At 36.2% G+C, this 19,854-nt stretch overlaps 2 protein-coding genes across 4 annotated transcripts; one reads left to right on the forward strand and one right to left on the reverse strand.

The window, feature by feature from the left end:
- Nucleotides 1–326: 326 nt before the first annotated feature.
- Nucleotides 327–13,449, forward strand: si:ch1073-416j23.1 (rac GTPase-activating protein 1). Its single transcript, XM_034044983.3, has 17 exons — nucleotides 327–484; nucleotides 1,893–1,948; nucleotides 2,488–2,690; nucleotides 3,670–3,809; nucleotides 3,964–4,042; nucleotides 4,185–4,238; nucleotides 4,412–4,507; nucleotides 5,026–5,158; nucleotides 5,633–5,775; nucleotides 7,829–7,993; nucleotides 8,122–8,217; nucleotides 8,297–8,495; nucleotides 9,266–9,371; nucleotides 10,052–10,184; nucleotides 10,454–10,571; nucleotides 10,894–10,993; nucleotides 12,378–13,449. The coding sequence occupies exons 2-17, from the start codon at nucleotides 1,894–1,896 to the stop codon at nucleotides 12,442–12,444; spliced, it is 1,887 nt and encodes a 628-aa protein (XP_033900874.3). The 5' UTR covers nucleotides 327–484; nucleotide 1,893; the 3' UTR covers nucleotides 12,445–13,449.
- Nucleotides 12,623–19,774, reverse strand: LOC117426856 (mannose-1-phosphate guanyltransferase alpha-A-like). Of its 3 annotated transcripts, none has more exons than XM_034044985.3 (14): nucleotides 19,455–19,774; nucleotides 19,164–19,217; nucleotides 18,750–18,847; nucleotides 18,188–18,291; nucleotides 17,681–17,867; nucleotides 17,396–17,455; nucleotides 17,067–17,197; nucleotides 16,912–16,926; nucleotides 15,415–15,549; nucleotides 14,852–14,949; nucleotides 14,677–14,723; nucleotides 14,462–14,554; nucleotides 13,961–14,129; nucleotides 12,623–13,818 (listed from the first exon to the last, which is right to left on the reverse strand). In XM_034044985.3, the coding sequence occupies exons 2-14, from the start codon at nucleotides 19,201–19,203 to the stop codon at nucleotides 13,718–13,720; spliced, it is 1,278 nt and encodes a 425-aa protein (XP_033900876.2). In that variant the 5' UTR covers nucleotides 19,204–19,217; nucleotides 19,455–19,774; the 3' UTR covers nucleotides 12,623–13,717. The 3 variants fall into 3 exon arrangements, with proteins under 3 accessions (XP_033900876.2, XP_033900875.2, XP_033900877.2); XM_034044984.3 differs by having other exon boundaries at nucleotides 19,164–19,227; XM_034044986.3 differs by lacking the exon at nucleotides 16,912–16,926 and having other exon boundaries at nucleotides 19,164–19,227.
- Nucleotides 19,775–19,854: the final 80 nt, after the last annotated feature.

The following is a 19,854-nucleotide window of genomic DNA, read 5'->3' on the forward strand; positions in this document are numbered from 1 at the left end:
AGATACTCATTCCAGGCAGTCTCAGTTCTGGGCAAATGGAATATGAACACTGAAAAAAAAAAATCAATGCTTCCCTTCGATTGTGCAAAAAAAACAAACTAACTAACAAAAAAACCCACCACAGATTAAATTGCCTTTAATAACCATATAAATACAAAATTAAATACCATTCCTAGGACTAAGAAACAAATTAGCTAAAACAGAAAGACAAGCAGACCACTCATCTGACGATCTTTGACCTGCTCCACCTGACACACACGTCCAGCTGCTGCACGATGGATTGGATCTGCCCTCTCGTTTTCAAGTACCCCTTCATTGGTTGGCTTTTTTTTTTCTTCCTGTGCGCCTTGTCTGAGAAATGCATTCTATTGGTCATTTAAGTCTATTTTAAAGGGGGCAAAAACGTGCGTGTCTAATTAAAAATACGAGAAAGTCTACATCTGCGACACACCGAAAGAAGCAGAGCTTGATCTAAGCTTGACAGGTAGCGTTCTTTTAATGCTATTGTTTGTCCGTGTTAATTAACACGTGCATGGTGTGGTGCGATTATTTACTGTATTTAAGCTGAATAACCTTGTTGTCTAAAATTTAAATAAGCTTGAAAAGCTTTTTTAATTCACTGGTACGGTATGTCGAAAGCGTAAAAAGTCTCAGAATGATTGCGACCCGTAATACTGTAGTATTATTGTTATTATTATTATTATTATTATTATTATTGTATGTGTTTGTTTTTTTACAGTCTGTCACACTTGAATATAGATTGGTATTTCTGTTGGCTTATTGTGTGCGCATACATGTGTTTGGTGCATTTCCTACTTGGTAGTATTTCAGAACGAATTGCCCCAGTGATTGGATACACCTTTTCTAAATTGTGTCTGAATTTGTTGTAGCTATATTTGACTAACCCTTCCCCCAGTGTTAGAATTTCTAATATTTTTCAAGTGTTATATCTGATAATCTACCCACTTGATCTTGCTTTGCATTAAAATACACATCTAATGCTCAATAGCCGTGGGCTGGCTTTGCTGTGTCATCAGATATGTACCCAAGACGGGCAACACAAAGTAGGCTATTTGCTTGCAGATTCATCCCAGAACTGTCTAGTTGGATTTTAAAATGTCTTTTTGCTAGTTGGTGGACCCCTAGTGTTGTATGCAAATGTTACATGCTTGCCAATCTATCCCCCAGTCTAAAACCCCTTTCACACTGGCGTGCTCTACCCAGGTTGCAACCTACCTGTGTCAGGGCCTGGTGTCATGTGGGTCGGCGACGTGATTTCACCCTACTTTTGATGAAGCAGGGTTGACCTGGGTGACAGACACAAGTAAACAATACGTGCATCAAGCAGCATGTTCAACGCTTCCATCCAAGCTTCTCTGGGTTGAACCGTCAGCCCAAATATTGATTAAAGCAAATGTTTCTTCTTCCCTGCTGCAGTCTGGCCCAAGCAACAAAAATATGGCTAAACAGAATAAACAAACATTCCTTACGGAAGTGAAACCTTCACGCAGGCGTGGCTGTTTTATTTCGTCGGCCGTCTTGCTCAACTCGGTCAAAGTGTGGCGATCCACATCCTGAGGTGGGTCGCTGGGACCTGGGTTAACCCAGACATGTGGTTTCACACTGCGTGGGATTGTGACCCGGGTAGAAGTGCCAGTGTGAAAGGTGCTTATGTCATTTACATGTTGACAAAAGAGCAGAGGTCTGGGCACGCAGTCCATGTAGTACATACATCCTGCACTTTAAACAGTTGCAGGTCATGGTCTCTCCTTTTGTTAATTGTGTTTTGACTCTTCACAAAAAATGTAAAGCACTGTACTACATGTATTTAAATGTAAAAATTTAAAGTTGATTGATAATGACGGTTAAACATGAGTTTTGTATCACTACAGAATGGGCGAAGCCTTTAAAAGAGAGCTCTTGCGCTATACAAACTCAGAATTAACAGGTATGTGTTTTGTTTATTGTGCTAATTGTGCTGTACTGTTGTACACTAACATGCACTTTTATTAATATTGCAATCCATTTTGTTACAGAATGGCTTAAGGATGGTTTTGTATTAAGATGCACCAACAGGAAATGTGTACTATATTAGATGTAATAAATGGACATGGACATTTTAAAAGTGTGTTTTATCTGCATCACATAATAAATTCTTCATAACATTATGAGAATTCTGATGGGAGTCTTCTCTATTGTAAATTCTCAGTTAGTGTTAAATACAACACCTACTTTAAATATACATTGGAGATTCTTATTCTTAAGGTTTTCACTTGTCTTGAACCTCATTGGGAGATTGTTTAACTAGAAAGAAATGTAATTATCAAATTATCTGATATTTGTCTTGTCACCTTCTTAATGAACAAATGTGAACACAAGAATACTACCCCCCCCCCTTTTTATTTTATTTATTTATTTATTTATTTATTTATTTATTTTATTTATTTATTTATTTTATTTATTTATTTATTTATTTAAATATTTTAGAGTTCATTCAGGTGGTGAAGCATTTTGAGGAGTGTAGGAAGAAATGGCTGCACACCGAGCTGGAATTAATGAAGTGCAGGGACCGTGTGTTCAAGATGGATCTGGATAAATCGGCACTCGAGGTCAAGCTGAAGCATGCTCGAAACCAGGTTGATGTGGAGATGAAGAAACGTCACAGAGCAGAGACAGACTTCGAACATCTGGTGTGCAGTCTTTTAGTGAAAGTTTTCTGTAATGTTCTCTCAATAACACCAACATTTATCTAATGAAACTTCCATTTTATATCCTCACGGTAACTTGTTAGTGGTTTTGTGAAACTGATTTTCTTAACTAGTTGGATAAAATGGCTGCTAAATATCCTGGTTTGGTTATCTGGCTCTGTAAATTTTGGAGTTTACAAGAACTGGAGAGAACTTTTTTTTTTTCTTTCCATAATTCAGCAATGCATCAATTTAAATTACTGGTTCACTTCTAGCTGAGCTATTGTGACAGAATGGGTGACCACAACCACGATACCTTTCTGATGGTATTCAATGTGTGAAAATGTGCTAGGAGCCAGTTGGAGATGAATGCAAACAGCAATGGTTACATTGAAAGAAATAGCATCAGGTTGTTTCTACTTGGTTTACGTGTTTATACTCCTCGGGGTTACTGTCATTTTTTGATCTATCTCTTGTACACTCCTAACATTCCTGGTCATTTTCAGTTGTGTGATATACTGGTATGTTGTGATCCACTATAAGCCATTCAATATTCTTGTGCTAGAACTGAGAGACATTTAACCAACTAGTGCAGGAGGTTATCCTGTTTGTGTAGCAAAGACTATACAGTATGTCCTTTTATTTGTGTTGCTGTTGGTGCAACAGCTGCCAGATCCCATTATGACATAAATGGGACTGCTCCTGAGGAACAGTCTTTCATCACGTTTTCACTTCAGTGTGGTTAAATTATCCTGCTATTCAAATTACAGGTACATGTTGGATGTATTCATTTACTACCAATACACAGTGACTGAATGGGATGTTTTGTCACCTTTTTTAAATTTCTACAATAGTGGCATCCAATGTGGTTTCAATCTTTTAGATATAACTTTTTTTTTTTTTTTTTTAATAATTCTTACACTATTGGACTATTTTATTAGATGTAGTATTTACCCATAAAGAAACTTTATTTTTTTATCAGGAGCGGCAGATGCAGCTCATTTGTGATGTTCTCATGCACGATGGCCAGTCTTACACATATCTGAACGAGGAACAGAAATCAATGCTGGCTAATTTCAACACAAGAGGAGGGGTTGGTTTGGTGCTTGCTCCTGGTGGACGGTAAGCAGGGTTACAATAGGGTGTAATACTCTTTTGCTGTAATTGTATTTAACTCGCTGTGCTGAAACTCTGCTGTTTCTATATTTTGCTGCTTGTCCAGAATGACGATGGTTTTTAGATCGTTACATTATTTTCTTTTTCACCCCCCATCCAGATTGTCTGTTATCGATGAATCATCCAACTCTTTCCAGTCTCACTCCGATATTAGTTATGACCGAACAGACGATGACCTGGTAGGACCTACTGTATCATGCTTGTTTGTAACATGTGTATATTGTATATATTTTGACTTCATTTCAAATGTTTCCTTAGTTGATTTTACACATTTCTGCCAAGTGAAATATGCTAAAACATGTATTTTTCTTTTTAAAACAGGACCTGGATACTTCTGTGGTTAAACCTTTAAAACCAAGGACGAGAGAAAAAAGGGTAGGATTTAGTTTGTAAGCAAGTAACAGGGTTTTATTTACTGGTATGCTCTGGTTTGAAGAATATTTTTATATTTAATGGATTTATATTATCAAGTGTGTGAATTCCATTCTAAAATGGCTCTGACAAAAGTTGCAATATACTGTCTCTAGTAAACTTTTGTTTGTTTCTAGCGTTCTTCTTTTGCTCCAGCTGTTGCACCACCGGTTCCACCAAAACGCACTCGAACTAGTGGTCGCTCCGGAGATTTGTTAACATCGACTGAATATGTAAGTAAATGTGGATGTGCACACCTTTTCCATGAATTAAATTTAAAACACATTTGCCTTCAAGCTCAAAATGAGGTGCTATTTGTAACATAAAAAATTCACCAATTCACCCAATTAATCTAGAAATTGTTTTGTCATTAAATTTAAATTCCAGCTCATTTTTAGACAGAGGGCAGCAAGTTGTCAGCTCCCATTGGAAACATAATTTATCAATCCCCAGGTCCTCTAGTCGTCATCATCCTTGTGCTGCCAGTTTCCTCATGTGGAAACCTTGCTGTACCAGACAAGCAACATTTTATTTGATTAGGCAGCAAAATCTGCCAGTTATTTTGCAGACGAAACTAATTTTTTTTTTTTTGGGGGGGGGGGGGGGGCACTTAAATAATTGATTGTTTTAAACCAGTGCCAATTTGTGTATAGTGCCTTAAATCCATGGCAAACAGGCAGATTGATAATGTAACATGCTGCTTAACCACACACAATGTTTTTATGAATAGTCTTAATATTTTTGCTTTCAGGTGAAGGAATCAATAGTAACTAAAACTACTGTTACTTTACCAGACGAAATGGGCCACATTCACACCATTTCAACTATTGAGACGATCCCTAAGAGGAGATCCTATAGGAGCAGGCGGCTTTCCACTTTAAATGGTAGAGTGGTTTTAATCCTTTTTAAATGCTGCACATAAAGATATGTGTATGATAGATTTTGGAAACCTAAAAGCATTTACATGAATAGTTCATTCATCCTAGTATATATTGTTCTAGCCCTACTTGATAGACTTGCCTGGTAGGAAATCAGTTATGAAAGTGTTGGAGAGCAGCAGGTCTCGCACTGAGATCTGTTCAAGAGTATTGAAGTGTGGAATGCTGGCCTTGCTTAGCAAGCAGGAGGGGAGTTTTACTAGAGCAAGTACAACAAATGGCATTGACCACTGTGAAATAAATACTGAGTTCACAATTTAATTTTATGGAACCATTATTTAGGGATTTTTACCTTTTTTTAATTAAATTGGTTTGTATTTAATTTCAACACTGCAGACAGGACTAGTAAGATAACTCCACAAAAATGGCATTGTGGATTAACACTACTTGTCCAGTCAAGAAGCTACATTTCTCTTTCAGAACAAACCACAGTTTGGATAGCCAATGAAGACTCTGTAGATAACACGTTTAATGTTGAACCTGAAACTGATGTAAACCCCCGTAATGTGCTTGCTGGCCCCGAAGGAAAAGAATCACAGCCACATGTGTTTGTTTCCAAAACAGTAAGTACGTGGCTTCTAATGTTTTTGTCTAAACCCTCACTGTGTACATAAATGGGGCCTTAATTGTGAAGTAACCATTTTACTGAGGTAGGCAGGCTTCACTGTTTTAAAATGTGTTGGTGCAATAGTGAAAATCCAGATTTTAAAGACAATCTTGTGTGCAGCTGATTTCCACCAGGTGGTGCCAAGTGATTTAGACACATATGTAGGGATCTACCTAAATCGTGATTTCGCGGAAATTGTGAAATTGAGGGGTCACCGCGAAATTCACCTCTTAGGGGCCAATGCATACAAACAAGTACGGAGAAGAAAAAAAAAAGAAACCTTGTTTAAATGAACTACTGCACAAAGGTAAGCGACGCAAACTACGTGTCTTCGTTATGTAGATAGCCCTTTTTTATTCCTTCGCCATCCTGTGTACATTGCTCTTGAGCAAAAAACAAACAAAACATCCACAAATAACATTTACACAAAAAAGTGGTTAACATTTTTGTTTTACTATTCAAATGACAAAGTTTTAATCAGCCTATCAGTGCGTCTTTACTGCTTTTATGTGATCTGTACTGTGCAGTAGGGGGGTGGGACAAAGTTAGTGCTGCATTGTTTTGATTCAGGTTGCTAAAATCTAGTTTTCAGCATTGGAGGTAAAATAGTAGAAATGGACGACAAAAAAAGCATATTTCGGCTGATCGTTTCAAGATATTTCCCAAAGAAACTGTACATGCAGACTGAGGTAATTGTTTTGCATATCCTTAATGTGTCTTTGGAGAAAATGATAGATCGCAATTTAGCTTCAAATCGCATATTAAACAAAAGGCTACTACAGAGGATGCTGAACAGAATGTAAAATAAGCAGCTTCAGAAACCAAACTGGAAAGTCAGCCCCGACAAAGTATTCCTGTCTGCAAGTTAAATTAGTACTACAAGGATCCAGCACAGCCACCTCGCTTCAACCTGCTGCTTACTTTTTCGCAGTTGGAATTTTAGACCCGAATAGCCACGTTTTCTTTGTTTTGATTCTGTACTAATAAAATAAATTATTGGATGGGACAAATAATGACAACGAACGTGCTGCATACATTGCCTTTATTAAAGTATTACTGATGTCCTTGAGGGTAACCGAGATTTGGGGCTGTTTCTAATAGATTTCCACATCTAGATAACTTGGCAAAGCTTTGCCTTAACTTCCAACCAATTCAGTGGATGCAGACGTGCAGTCTCAATGTCTAGGCAAGTCAACTGCAGGGGGGTGCTGCATGCCTGCCTTTTAACAAATGACAGCACTCTTTTAGTTAAGGAAGCAAGTACCACTATTTTTAGGCTTTATGGTGTTCTGAAATACTGTCTACTTAAGTTCATTTTAATGTTTAAACATGTCCGAAATGTCAGAAATCATAATTTTAATCTGCAACATACCCGTGAAATATGTAAATTTACTGCGATTTAATTAGACCCCTAATTAAATGGTATTTTAAGTAGACCAGACAACTTTGTTTTCTCCTACATGCAAGTACATTCTTCTAGGAAAGAGCATGTACAACATGGAAAGCAAATGCATGTATAAAATGTTTATCTGCTGGCAGTATTAATGCATGATAAATATATGTAGACACTTTTTTTTTTTTTTATTATAAACGAAATGCAAAACCATTTGGACCATATTCGGTATTTAAGTTGAAGATAATTCTCTGGCTTGGTGCAAGACTTTCTATGCTATATTATTTGCGTATGGTCTTAATTTGGCATTTGTTTGGTTATCAAACTCTCGTAGCATTTGGGAAACCAAAGGTGCCATCTGTTTTGTTGAAGACTGAAATGTCAGTTTTTGAGTGTCATTATTCATGTTTGCCCTTTTGCATTTTGTCTAAAAACAGAAATAATGTAAGATCATTATATACTGAAGAAATGTTTTGTGACAAAGCATGTCTACCTCTTTTATAGCCTTAGTTATGTTTTTTGTGGAAACCTGGCTTTGCCTTTTTTGAGTTATTGCATCCAATGCCTTTTACCCCCATGCAAAACAGTATGTATATCCCCCCCCCCCCCCCCCAAGGTAATCCGACCAGAAAGTTGCGTCCCTTGTGGGAAGAGAATAAGGTTTGGAAAGATGGCCGTGAAATGCAGGGACTGCCGGATGGTAGCCCACCCTGAGTGCAAAGATCACTGCTCTCGACACTGTGTTCCCAATGTTTCGGATGCTCCTATCGGAAACGGTGAGGTACGAGCTAGGGACGATTTATATTCATGATGTATTCTATGCATTATGCTGACCTCGGTTTAGGAAATTTAGATGCATATTCTTTATTGTATTTGAAACCAACAAACCTGCGTCCGTTCTTCTTCTAGGGAGTTGTGGCTGATTTTTCTCCTTCTTCTGGACCAATGATTCCATCTTTAGTAGTTCAGTGTGTCAATGAAATAGAGAAGAGAGGACTACACGAGGTAGCCATTTACTTTCTGTTCCTCTCCTCTCCAATTTTATTTTCACTAGTAATTAATGGATGTGTTTATTTGTGTGTAGACTGGAATCTACAGAGTGCCTGGCTGTGACCGCACAGTGCGAGAGCTAAAGGAGAAATACATGCGTGGAAAAGGGTTTCCTCCTCTTGGTAAAGTAGATGACATTCATGTGGTTTGTGGACTTCTCAAGGACTTTCTGAGGAAATTAAAGGAGCCTCTTGTTACATTTCACCTTCATAAGAAATTCATGGATGCAGGTGGTATGTTTTATTTATGTTTCCAATTCAGAAATGCAGTATAACACATTTGAGGCTAGAAGTGGGTGTATAAGACAAACCTGTATGTTGTCTGCTTCAGCAAACTTCACATTAGGATTTGTTCTATAGTTCTTGTAACAGCATAACAAAAATATGGCTTTAGGCTGGCTAGTAGGATTTTATATAAAGTAAGCAATTATAAAATAACTCTGTCCAAATAAATTTTAAAAATGTTTGTAAACTCCACTATCCACCCCATTTTTTTTTTTTCCTTCTCCCTGAATATGACCTAATGGAAACCTGTCCCGTATTGCATTATTTAAACCACCAGTATGGAGACTAAGTGCTTTTCTTGGGTACTTTTTTTAGTACAAACTAGAAAGGCATGATATGAAAGGACACAATTTTGAAGCATTTATTGCGAGTATTGCCTAATTTGTTTGACATTTTTAAAAAAGGCCTTTCAATAACTATGGTAGATGCCAATCTCCGGTGCAGCACAGCATCAGAACTGACATCCCTATTGACCTTGCTCTCCAGCTGGTTGATAGGCATCCTGTCTGATTATACGCTTTAGATTCTGTTTTTAAATAGATGCCCATCAAGAACTGACATGGCAAAGTCAGGAGGACAGGGATCAAAGCAATTTGTTTCCCTAACCCTGAGGAGCACATTAAATCATTACAAGCAGATGAGCTTCTTTACATTAACAGCCCAGCTTACGAAGTTCAAGCATCCCGTTTTACTTGTTACTAAGCTGTTTTACTTTGTAGATATTCTTGATGATGATGACAGCACTCTGGCTATATACAAGGCTATTCAAGAACTGCCTCAGCCAAACAAGGACACTCTGGCTTTTCTCATACTACACCTCCAACGGTGAGGACGGTTTTTCAATACAAGTGAATAATTGTCAATTTTATACATGTTCTACCAGCGACACATTTCCATATTTTGTCCTATATTTTAGTTTTTTGTTTGCATTGGGAACTTACTTGAGATTAGGCTGCCACACTTGTCAACAATATTTTATGTACTTCCTCTAGATTTCACTATAAAATGGCAGGTAAGTTAGAACTACCGACCATTTCCACCACCTGACAAACAAATACATGTCCTGATGTTTTGCAAGATTAATGGTCTTTATTTATTTTTTGTTCATTGAGCCAGTTGTGGTGTGGTCTGCATCTCACCCGAGTAATGCCAGCTATTGGGTCAACCAAGGCCATGCCATGTGATTTCTTAGACAACTGTAAAGTGCACAGTAACTGAAATGTATTTGCATTTACTGGTTAATGTGGCCACTATTCATTTATCATTCAGGTTTCATTATAAAGGATAAACTGACAGAACGTTTTCTCAGGACACACACACAACATGAAACCTGTCTTTCAATCCAGATTTTCTTTCTCACAGAATGATTTTATGATTGGTCCCATAGCAGCAGCAGGAATAGATACTGATTTTTACAGAATATATTTGGGTTGCTTAGCCTATATGTTTGCCAGCTGCTAACTTCTCTACATGCAGATGCCTTTTACAGATATATTTCTCTCTAGTGTGATGAAGAGCCCAGACTGTAAAATGGATTTGATGAATCTGTCCAGAGTTTTTGGTCCAACCATTGTTGGCCATTCCATGACAGATCCACCCCCAATGATGATAATGAGGGACACGGTGTTGCAGCCTAAAGTAAGTAGAAACATAAAGTAAATTCTGTAATTTACAAAATGAACATATTTTGTAACAAATCTTCCATGCTATGTGTCTCGAGTTCCCTGAAATCCTGTAACCACCTACTTGGGCCTATGTTATTATGGTAACATTTAATTAGGCCAGCTAGAATTATTGTATGCCTGTGCTCCTAAATGTAAAGGAGTAGAAAGCATATATAGATATTGGTGTGTTGTAGTACATTAATTTATTTTATAAAATTAAGGTTTTTTATTTTTTCCAAAAAGGTTGTTGCTCTTTTTCTGTCCCTTCCTGCTGAGTATTGGAATCAGATTTTCACGGTGGAAAATAATCACACTTCATCAGAGATTGATGCCAACCTCAATATCCATAACATGGAAAATGGTAAATTACTTGCTTCTCCTACATGCTGTGTTTTAATTAAATGTTTATTGCTAAACGTAGGACCATTGTACTACAAGTTGCATAGAAGTTGAATAGAGCTTGGCATAGACTGAAGGAATTGGCATTGTCTGCATTAACCAGTACATTTTGGTGTAGTTCTATTTTCATTCTGTTTGTCAAAGTGTTCGCTTTTGTTTGGGGATATGGAAGGCAAGTAAAGGTTGACTTTTGTTTTTCAGGGAGTTTTAAATACATAAATAAACATCCTAATTGTGACTTTTTCTTATTTATTTATTCCCCCCACCCCCCACGCCCCGCATAGACCGCTTGTTCAAGCCATTGACTTCTCCTGAGATGGGTTCTGTTCCTAAAACCCTGTCTGGCAGATTTAAAACCACCCTTGGCACAGCATTCACTCCTGCGTAAGTGTGATTTGTGTCATCCTATTGCGCTTTTTACAAACTGCATAATAGGTATGTAAAACAATTGCTCCACTAGAATGGCTGAAAGGAATTTGCAGTAGAGAGACTTAAGACATGTTGCACTTTTCTACTCTGCATTATGTGCATCAACAATTTACTCAAAGCCTCCACTAGTGTTTTCTACTATTATAACAACCTTGACTTGCATAAAGGAGGAAAAACATTGAGTGAAATAGCTTGCATCACTTGATTTTCAAGGTGTGGTATCGGAAGCATAATCAACAAGTACAGAGAAACATCTCTAACAAACACAGGACTGGAAGATCCAAAAAGCTGTCCAACAAGGATCAGCAGTACTTGAAGATAATATCCTTAAGGAATAGAAAGAAGACAAGCGTTGAATTAACAGAACTGGCAGAAGGCACAGGTGTCGTCGTCCCTCCATCCAGTCCAAAGCACCTTTTGATCATTGTTCAGTAGTCCAATTTCCATGCTTTTGTGCATATTTTAGTCTTGTTCCCCTTTCTTAACAGAGGTATTCTTACTGCAACACATCCTTTTAAGTCCTATTTCAAGAGTGACCTTTGTACTCTTGATGGATGGACAACGACACCTGTGCCTTCTGACAGTTCTGTTGTCAGTTCAACACTTGTAGTTTTTCTATTCCTTAAGGATATTGTCTTCAAGTATTGCTCATCCTTGTTGGAGAGCTTTTTGGGTCTTCCAGTGCTGGTTTTGTTAATCAGAGATGTTTCTCTGTACTTGTTGTTTGTTATGCTTTGGATACCACACCTTAAATAGTCATGTGACCTGTTTCACTCAATGTTTTTCCTTCTTTATGCAAGTTGTTTTTATAGTAGAAAACACTAGTGGAGGCTTTGAGTAAATTGTTGATGCTGATAATGCATAGGGGTAGAAAAATGCAACATGTCTAAGACTTTTTGCACAGCAGCATATATTCCATGCAGCAATATTTTTTTATTGAACTTGAAGGTCTGTCAAATTCTGACATTTTGTACACTTGCGCATTCTCATAGCACCAATACCTATCCTCTGTCACCACAAAGCAAAGTTGGGGATAGGGGGAATCTGCAGTTGCTTTCTGCCAGAAAGGGTTTCAGAATTGCATTGCCAATAAATCTTAAATGTGCAGGTTCATAGACACCCAGTTGCTTTTTTTTTTTTTTTTTTTTTTTGAGAGGTTACCAAAGGGCTACATTTTAATAAGATGGGGAATAAATTGTATTTAACAACTTTTGAAACCTGGCAAACTAAAGGCATTGTCTTTCAACAACGGTGTTTAGATGACTCAAATGTAAAGCCTGCTTTTGAAATTTCGATTTTAGATATTTTCATTTTACATTGTACTCCTTTTTATGTCCAGGTTCAGCAACAAAACCAGGTCGGAGCAAGCTAGAAAAAAGTTTTTCACATCTCCAACCCTGCAGTAGATCTAAAAGGAGCAGGACTGGCTGTGGTATATTGTGAAGCTTCATTGTGAAATCACGGTGTCTGTTCGCTTGTAAGGCATGGAGCTGGTTTATTTTAAATGTTTAGATCAGTTAAATATACTCTGTGCACTGTAATAAATGTAGTTATGAGACATGATGATCTTTTTGGGTTTTTAAAAAAAAAAAAAAAAGAGAAACACAAATGGTTTATATATTTAAAAAAATGAAATAGGTTAATGATTTGTAATCTCCAATCATGTCTGTGTATAGATTTGGCCCATGCACTGGTATTTGTCTTTTGATAAACTATAACAGTTGACCTCATTTCATGCCTGATAAGCTTATAAAACTAACTTTGATTTCATGACAATTACATATTTATGTGGGGGGTCAGTATATATGTTTGTGTGTTTTATTTATTGGACTTGGAATTTTATATATATTGTTATAATGGTGGCTACATTTGTATTAAGAGAAATTAAGTGAAAATTAAATGTTTCCCAGAATGGGAATATTAGCTTACTTCTGGAATCATGGATTCCCGTGTGTGTGTGTGCAAGCACATTTTAAGATACAGTGTAAAATTCTTAATCTACTGTGTTGCTATGGTGGTTTTTTTTTTTTTTTTTTTTTTTTCCTCCTCCCAAGCTAATATATTTTGGTGTTTTAGTGGAGGCTTAAGCTTTTTACTGAAGGGTAAAAAATACACATTTTACAACATTTGTATATTAAATACTTATGTTTTTATTATCAATTGTATGCTGTGTAAACACAAAGGCTAACACTTGTATCTGACATATTTTTTTTTATTATTATTTTTTTTTAAATCTAGAAACATTCCAGACATTCAGATTTTTGTAAAATGCATTCAATATGTCGTCTATTTGTTGCGTTGATTTTTGAAGTGTTTGTGCAATAATTGTACTTGAGTGTGACTCTTCTCTGTAATTTGAAGTTAATAAACAACCCAACCAATAACTGAACCATAACCGCTATGTGGGGGGGGGGAAAAGCAATGGTATAATTGCAAGAAGATAAAATGTTAAATACTTTTCAAATGATCAGACATCAAGATGCTGAAAAGGGGTTTGTGGTCTTCAAATTACTAAATTAAGCAATGCTGTATCCCATATAATTTCACATCTTCTGCCAGCCAGGATTTTTATAAAGCTATTTGTGTGTACTGTATTTCATCTCCTTTTTTTTTCTCCCCAAGTTTCAAGGGTTAAACTTTCCATTTTGCATAGTTTATACATAAAATGCAGAACAAAGTCTAAAGAATAATTTGGTTTTTAAAACCCCGGTTGAGATCTTTGTGAGGGAGGACGATTGCATTAAGAATGATTACTTCTGATGGAATGTTCACATTACAGCCTGTGGGGGGGGGGAAAATAATAATTGAAACAGTCATGTATAGGCAGATCTAGAAACACTTTTAAATTACACTGCACTATTTTACACAATATTTAAGTGTAAATAATGTGGAATAGGGTCCACACTGGAATATTTTACTTACCCAAGATAGTTATTGAAGGTGTAAGCTTCCCTTCTCTGAATAGTGTTTCACTGTCTATTTTGGCATAAGGATCATTAGGATTGGGATCACTGGGCGTCCCTTCAACTCTGGCCCATTTCCCGATTGTACTGTCCCATCCCACAATGCTATTTAAGACACAACTGTGGTCCTAAATGACACATTAAAAGGGAGGGAGGAGGGGTGAGTGTATAACAAAAGCAAAAGTAGCACCCTAGTCTATCAAACTAATTAAAAATATAGAATTTAATTATTGTGAAACCTAAAGCATACATTTTTTTTTTATACCAAAAAAAAAAATTAACCACACAATAAGATGCAATCTGCATAGGTTATTCCGTGCTGGTCCTTTCAATAAAGTAAAGTGACAACAAACCTCAACGTTTATAATCCTTGCACTGCCTAACGCAGTCCTTGCAAATCACAGAAGACAAACAAGCACCAAAAGCAGTCAATCCAGAACCACAAATGTTTCACTCTTACCTGCAGCGTAGCTCCATGAAGAATGATGGACTCTCTTATTCGAACCCCAGCGCCTATTGTCACTCCAGTGCCAATTGAGACATTAGGACCCAACTAGGAGAAACATTTGATGATTAGCTGAAATACACAGATTTACAATGCTTCATCAAAACCACAGCCTAGATGTTAAATGCATTGGCAATCTATTGCCTTGTACAAGTAACAAAACAGCTTACCACAGCAGTAGGGTCAATGTTGGCAGTTGGATGAATATACACATTTCCTAGAAAAGATATGTATATTAATATAACATATAACAGGAAGAATTATTCTTGTGACAAAAGCCATGACCCTGAGGATGCATTCTTCTTTATATTCCTAACCTCACAATTCTAAATGAAATGTAGTTACCTCTGATGGTAGGTCTTCCTTCTTCATTGCTGGCCAGCCTTTCAGGGTGGGTTTTGTGATACTGGTTTAGATATAGACGGCTGGCATAAATTGCTGATCTATGAAAAAGTCACAGCAAAGATTTTATTAGCTGACTCTCCATCACTCTGATGATTAATTGAGCCACTATGATGATTACCTAAGTGAAGAAGTGCTTACAGAACACTCTACACATACGATGCCAGGAAAAGCCCTACAAAAATACAGCCATTTTAAAACAAGCAATCTACAGGAGAACATGGTTATTGATTCATATTTTAAGTTATGTACAATTTATTGCACTCTAACTATATTTTATTATAATAAAAAGTTAAATAAGAATAACTTAACAGTTTAGCTAATGTGATGTCATTTCTATCTGATACAATGCAATGTCAGATGGCTACGTTACATCAATATTAAGGTATTGAATATTTTTTTATAATTCAGTACTAAATAAAATAAATAAATACATAAATCTTTACCTGACAAAAGATGTAGTTGTATTTTTGGAATAAAATCAATCCATTTAGTTGTTCGCTTACCCAGCAGATTTGATCTGGCTCCAGAACCGATCAGTTTTGTACACATAAAGCTTTTCCCTCCCTGCCAGTGCTGTAAAGATATCTTGTTCCAGGCGAATAACCTCTGCTCGCTGCCAGCCATTCATCTGTTCCTCTCTATTGAACAAACAAGAGCACATGCACTGAAGAACCACATAAACACCTCTTTACCCTCATCACCTCCCCCACAAATCCCATGAAGACAAACACATTTACACAAACAGCTTGAAAATACAAGTCCTCTCTCCAAATTTTTTTTTTTATTTTCATTATTATGCATATAAAGTATGTTTTTTGCAGTAATATCTGGTGATTTACAGTGATGTTCATCAACATGCTAATTAATAATTACAGAGCCTAGAATTAGCAAATGCTTAATTTACCTGCATACCAGTCTGGCAATTTCAATCTTGAAATGCATGGATGGTTTTTCAATTTATCACAAGCATGTACAGCTGTATGATGGATTTTTGCACTCTAGGATCTGATCTGACCTAATTTTGTGTGTATATATATATATATATATATATATATATATATATATATATATATATATTAGTTGTTTTCATCTGAAACTAATTTTAAATGCTTAGAATGTATGATCACAGTATGACATATCAATGCAAATATTTGCTTTTGTAAACCTGGGATTTGTGTAGCATGGTACTGTTTTTCATTATTTTACATAAAGTGATTATCAAGGAAGTTGGCTATACTGTAAGAAGCATGTCATAGCAGTAAATGTATAATGAGTTAATATGTTGTGTTAAGGGTGTCTCCTATTTATAATAGACACCCCATAAACATACTATAAAATCACATAAAAAGATTGTACTCAAGAACTATTATCAAAAATGAAAAAAAGTATTGATGAACTCTACAAATCTGTTTAAAAGGTTGATTTACATGTTATTTATAATTACTAGGGGTATGCTGATACTTAAAAAATCGGCAGTAAAAGCTATCTTTATCATTTGAGTACCAATCAACGGCAATTAACTTCTGCATTGCGAGTTTTATTAACTTCTGTATTGCGAGTTTTATTAACTTCTGCATTGCGAGTTTTCACAGGTGATTGGAAGCACCCCGGATGAGAGGAAAATTCGATTCCAAATAAAGTTAATTGCCACTGATTGGTAATCGGTTGTAAAGGTGAGGGAAGGACTGCCTTCTTGGTTTTGAAATAAACACATTATTGAATAGATTTATTTAATACCTGCCGATAATTAGATGCTGGTGCTAAAAGGTAACAGCCTCAGAACACCATTTTTCAGCATTTTAGAGGGAAAGAAAAGAAGATTTGCTTATACGGTACGTAGCATCTACTTCAAATGTTCAAATAAAGTTTTTTATGCTCCAATTCTTTCATAAATATCTACATAAACATTCAAAGTTAAAAATAAGTGGCAAATTTTTAAAACCACAAGAAACCATTCCTTTACAAATTGTGGACCACCACACGCCTGCATTCTAACTTACCCGTCGTAAGGATACCTGATGATGGGATTCAGGATAGACAATGATGGCAGGAAAAGGAGGAAAGGAAAGAAACAGACAAGACAAATGAATAGAAAAGAGGATAGGAAATGATAAAAAGATAGAGACCCCAGATACTCCATCTATATTCTACTTACAATAAGAGATCCTGTTGATTTTTCTGGAAAATGAGCCCAATGTGTTCAAAGATTTCAGGTGTGAACAGGTAAATCCCACAATTGATGATATCACTGACAAATGTACTAGGCTTCTCCACATAGTGCAACACCTGCATTAAAAACAATAAACAGACATGTACACCTCGCTTTTATAGTATTCCTGATACTGTATCATCACACTAGACCCCAATATGTACTTGTACGGGTTTTCACTCATGAAGATTGTACTGAGAAATACAAATACACACAAAATGCTGCATATGGCATTCTATAACTAGGGTGTTCAATTGTTTATAGGTCTGTCTTACCTCATTGGTGTCTTGATTTTCAACAATACAGCCATAGTTCATGGACTGTTTTCTGTTAGCCTGAAATAAAGAATATATTATCCTTTTGTTAAAACAAGTATAGCTTTGACCGTGTTATCAATATTTCCAAAATACCACAACAGACTAGCATAACGCACTGAGGCAAGCAGTTTACGATTGGAGAAATATACATTATTCACATGTGCAGGTACTTTTCTAGGCATTTAAAGCAAACAATAAAAAGCTCCTGAGAATCTTAATATCTGCATAATTCAGTGTCCTTACTGTTGTTCCCAGAATGACGTGGGTGTTTCCATGTTCCTTCTGGAACTCTAACATCTCTAGAAGTGGAAATTCAGAACAGACATCTGCATTCATAATAAAGAATGCCACAGGGCCCCCTGACAGGATCTGATCTCTGAAGTGGTAAATGCCACCCGCAGTACTCAGAGCTGAATACTCCTGAAGATACCTAAAGTAAGATTAATATCTGTATTAAAACACAAACAGTAAACACGTGGTTAATATGATTTGGCATTCATTTGCAAAAAGGCAATCCATGGAATACAAATAGGTCTAAATGTGATTAGCAAAATCCAAATCAACATCCTGGACAAAGATTAAACTAAAGATCAACAAGTACAAAAAAGTGCAGTACTTTTCATTAGCTTTCACAGAACACTAAACATAACCCAGGGACTTCTAGCAACAGACTTTATTGGAACAAAACAATTAATTAAAAATCCCCCAAATCATTCAATAAAAAGTACTGAACAAGTTTGTTTCTTTTACCTGATGGGGATTTTGAATTCCTGCTGTGCATTAGACAGGAACCGACTGAGCGCCTCATTCGGCTGATAGAAACCCACCAGTAAAATCTCTTTCATGTTTGGTACCTAAAAACACAAAAAGTAAATTTGGAAATTCTCATTACTGCAGTATGAAACTCACAATTCATCGCCAATTGTAAGCACCTGGGCATGCAGTCACATCTCACATGCATACAGAGTGCAATTACATACTGTATACATACATAATTATATATATATATATATATATATATATATATATATATATATATATATATATATATATATATTTTTTTTTACACGTGTCAGTTCATTGTCCTCCATCTACAGAATGTAGAATAGAATGCTCATCAAATTCAGTGCACAGGTGCCAAGAGCCAGTCATGACCTATATTTACAGCAATTTGAACACACTTGTAGTACATCTGAAGATTTAATTTTATTAGCCCCGATAATGTAAAGGTGACATGTACAGTCTACGTGCAGGTGCCTCCACTATGTAATCCATACATTTTATTTAATTGAAGACTATTCAGTTAGCTTACCTTTGCACATGCTTCAATGTGGTGCTGAAGCATTGGGACCCCTGCTACAGGGAACAAGGGCTTTGGAACCTCAAAAGAAAGAGGTCGAAAACGAGTCCCTGGAAAAAAAGAAACGATTTACAAACCACTGTACTAAAAAAAAAAAAATAAATAAAAAAGAATAAACTAAAAACCTTAAATGTATTACCAATTGCAGTGGGACTGCAATTGGTAATACAATATATTTACTGTATTAAGTGTTTGGACTGCCTGAAGGTATTGCTACAGCAATATTATGCTTTCAACTGGAAGCAAAGGTATGGTTTGTTAGCCTTTCATCATCTGAGTGATTGCCACGTCATCCAGTTTGTAGTAATATTTGCTATGTCCGCAAAACAACGTTAATAAATGTACCTTTAATTTGTATTACTTTACCTTTCTGAAGGCCTCCTATTAGTATTACAGCTTTCAACATCTTTAGTTTAGATCCTAATGTTGTCTGAAATGGAGAGAAAAAGATTAGAAAGTACTAATGTCAACGTTACTGGTAATGCGATGAACATTCAATTAATAGAAAGTAAAACTATATCACATTAAACATGAATTAAATGATTACAAATTGGCATTATCCCACACTCAACAGCGATTACTGACCAATGTAGTGAAACGATTTAAAAAGTAATACAGTTACACACTCAATTAATCTCTTGATTACAGGATTCTTACCTTGCTGTTATGACTTCCTGGTACACATACACACAGCTCCGCAGACTCAACAAGATGACATCTCGAGTTCTCGTTAGAGCAGCATTGTGGGAATTGTAGTTTTAACCTGAACCGCAAGGAGTATAAATTGTTGCAGTTATCATACTTCCTTGACTGATTCTAAAATGAAGGCTGTTTACTTAATATAACGTTAAAAATATTTCGACACACTGTTAAAAAAACAGTCGTATCTATCTTCACACAATAAGTTCGTTTGAGTCTAATCAAATCTAAACGTTTAAAATTGGATCCCAAATGAATTAGACTTCCAAGTGTTTAATCAGGTGCATACCGGTAGATCAGGGTATCTATACAGGTGCATACAATCAATTACACCTCTAAAGTGCATTCAATTATAATT

The sequence above is a fragment of the Acipenser ruthenus genome, chromosome 11 (assembly GCF_902713425.1).
Source record: "Acipenser ruthenus chromosome 11, fAciRut3.2 maternal haplotype, whole genome shotgun sequence".
In the NCBI taxonomy this organism is placed as follows: domain Eukaryota; kingdom Metazoa; phylum Chordata; class Actinopteri; order Acipenseriformes; family Acipenseridae; genus Acipenser; species Acipenser ruthenus.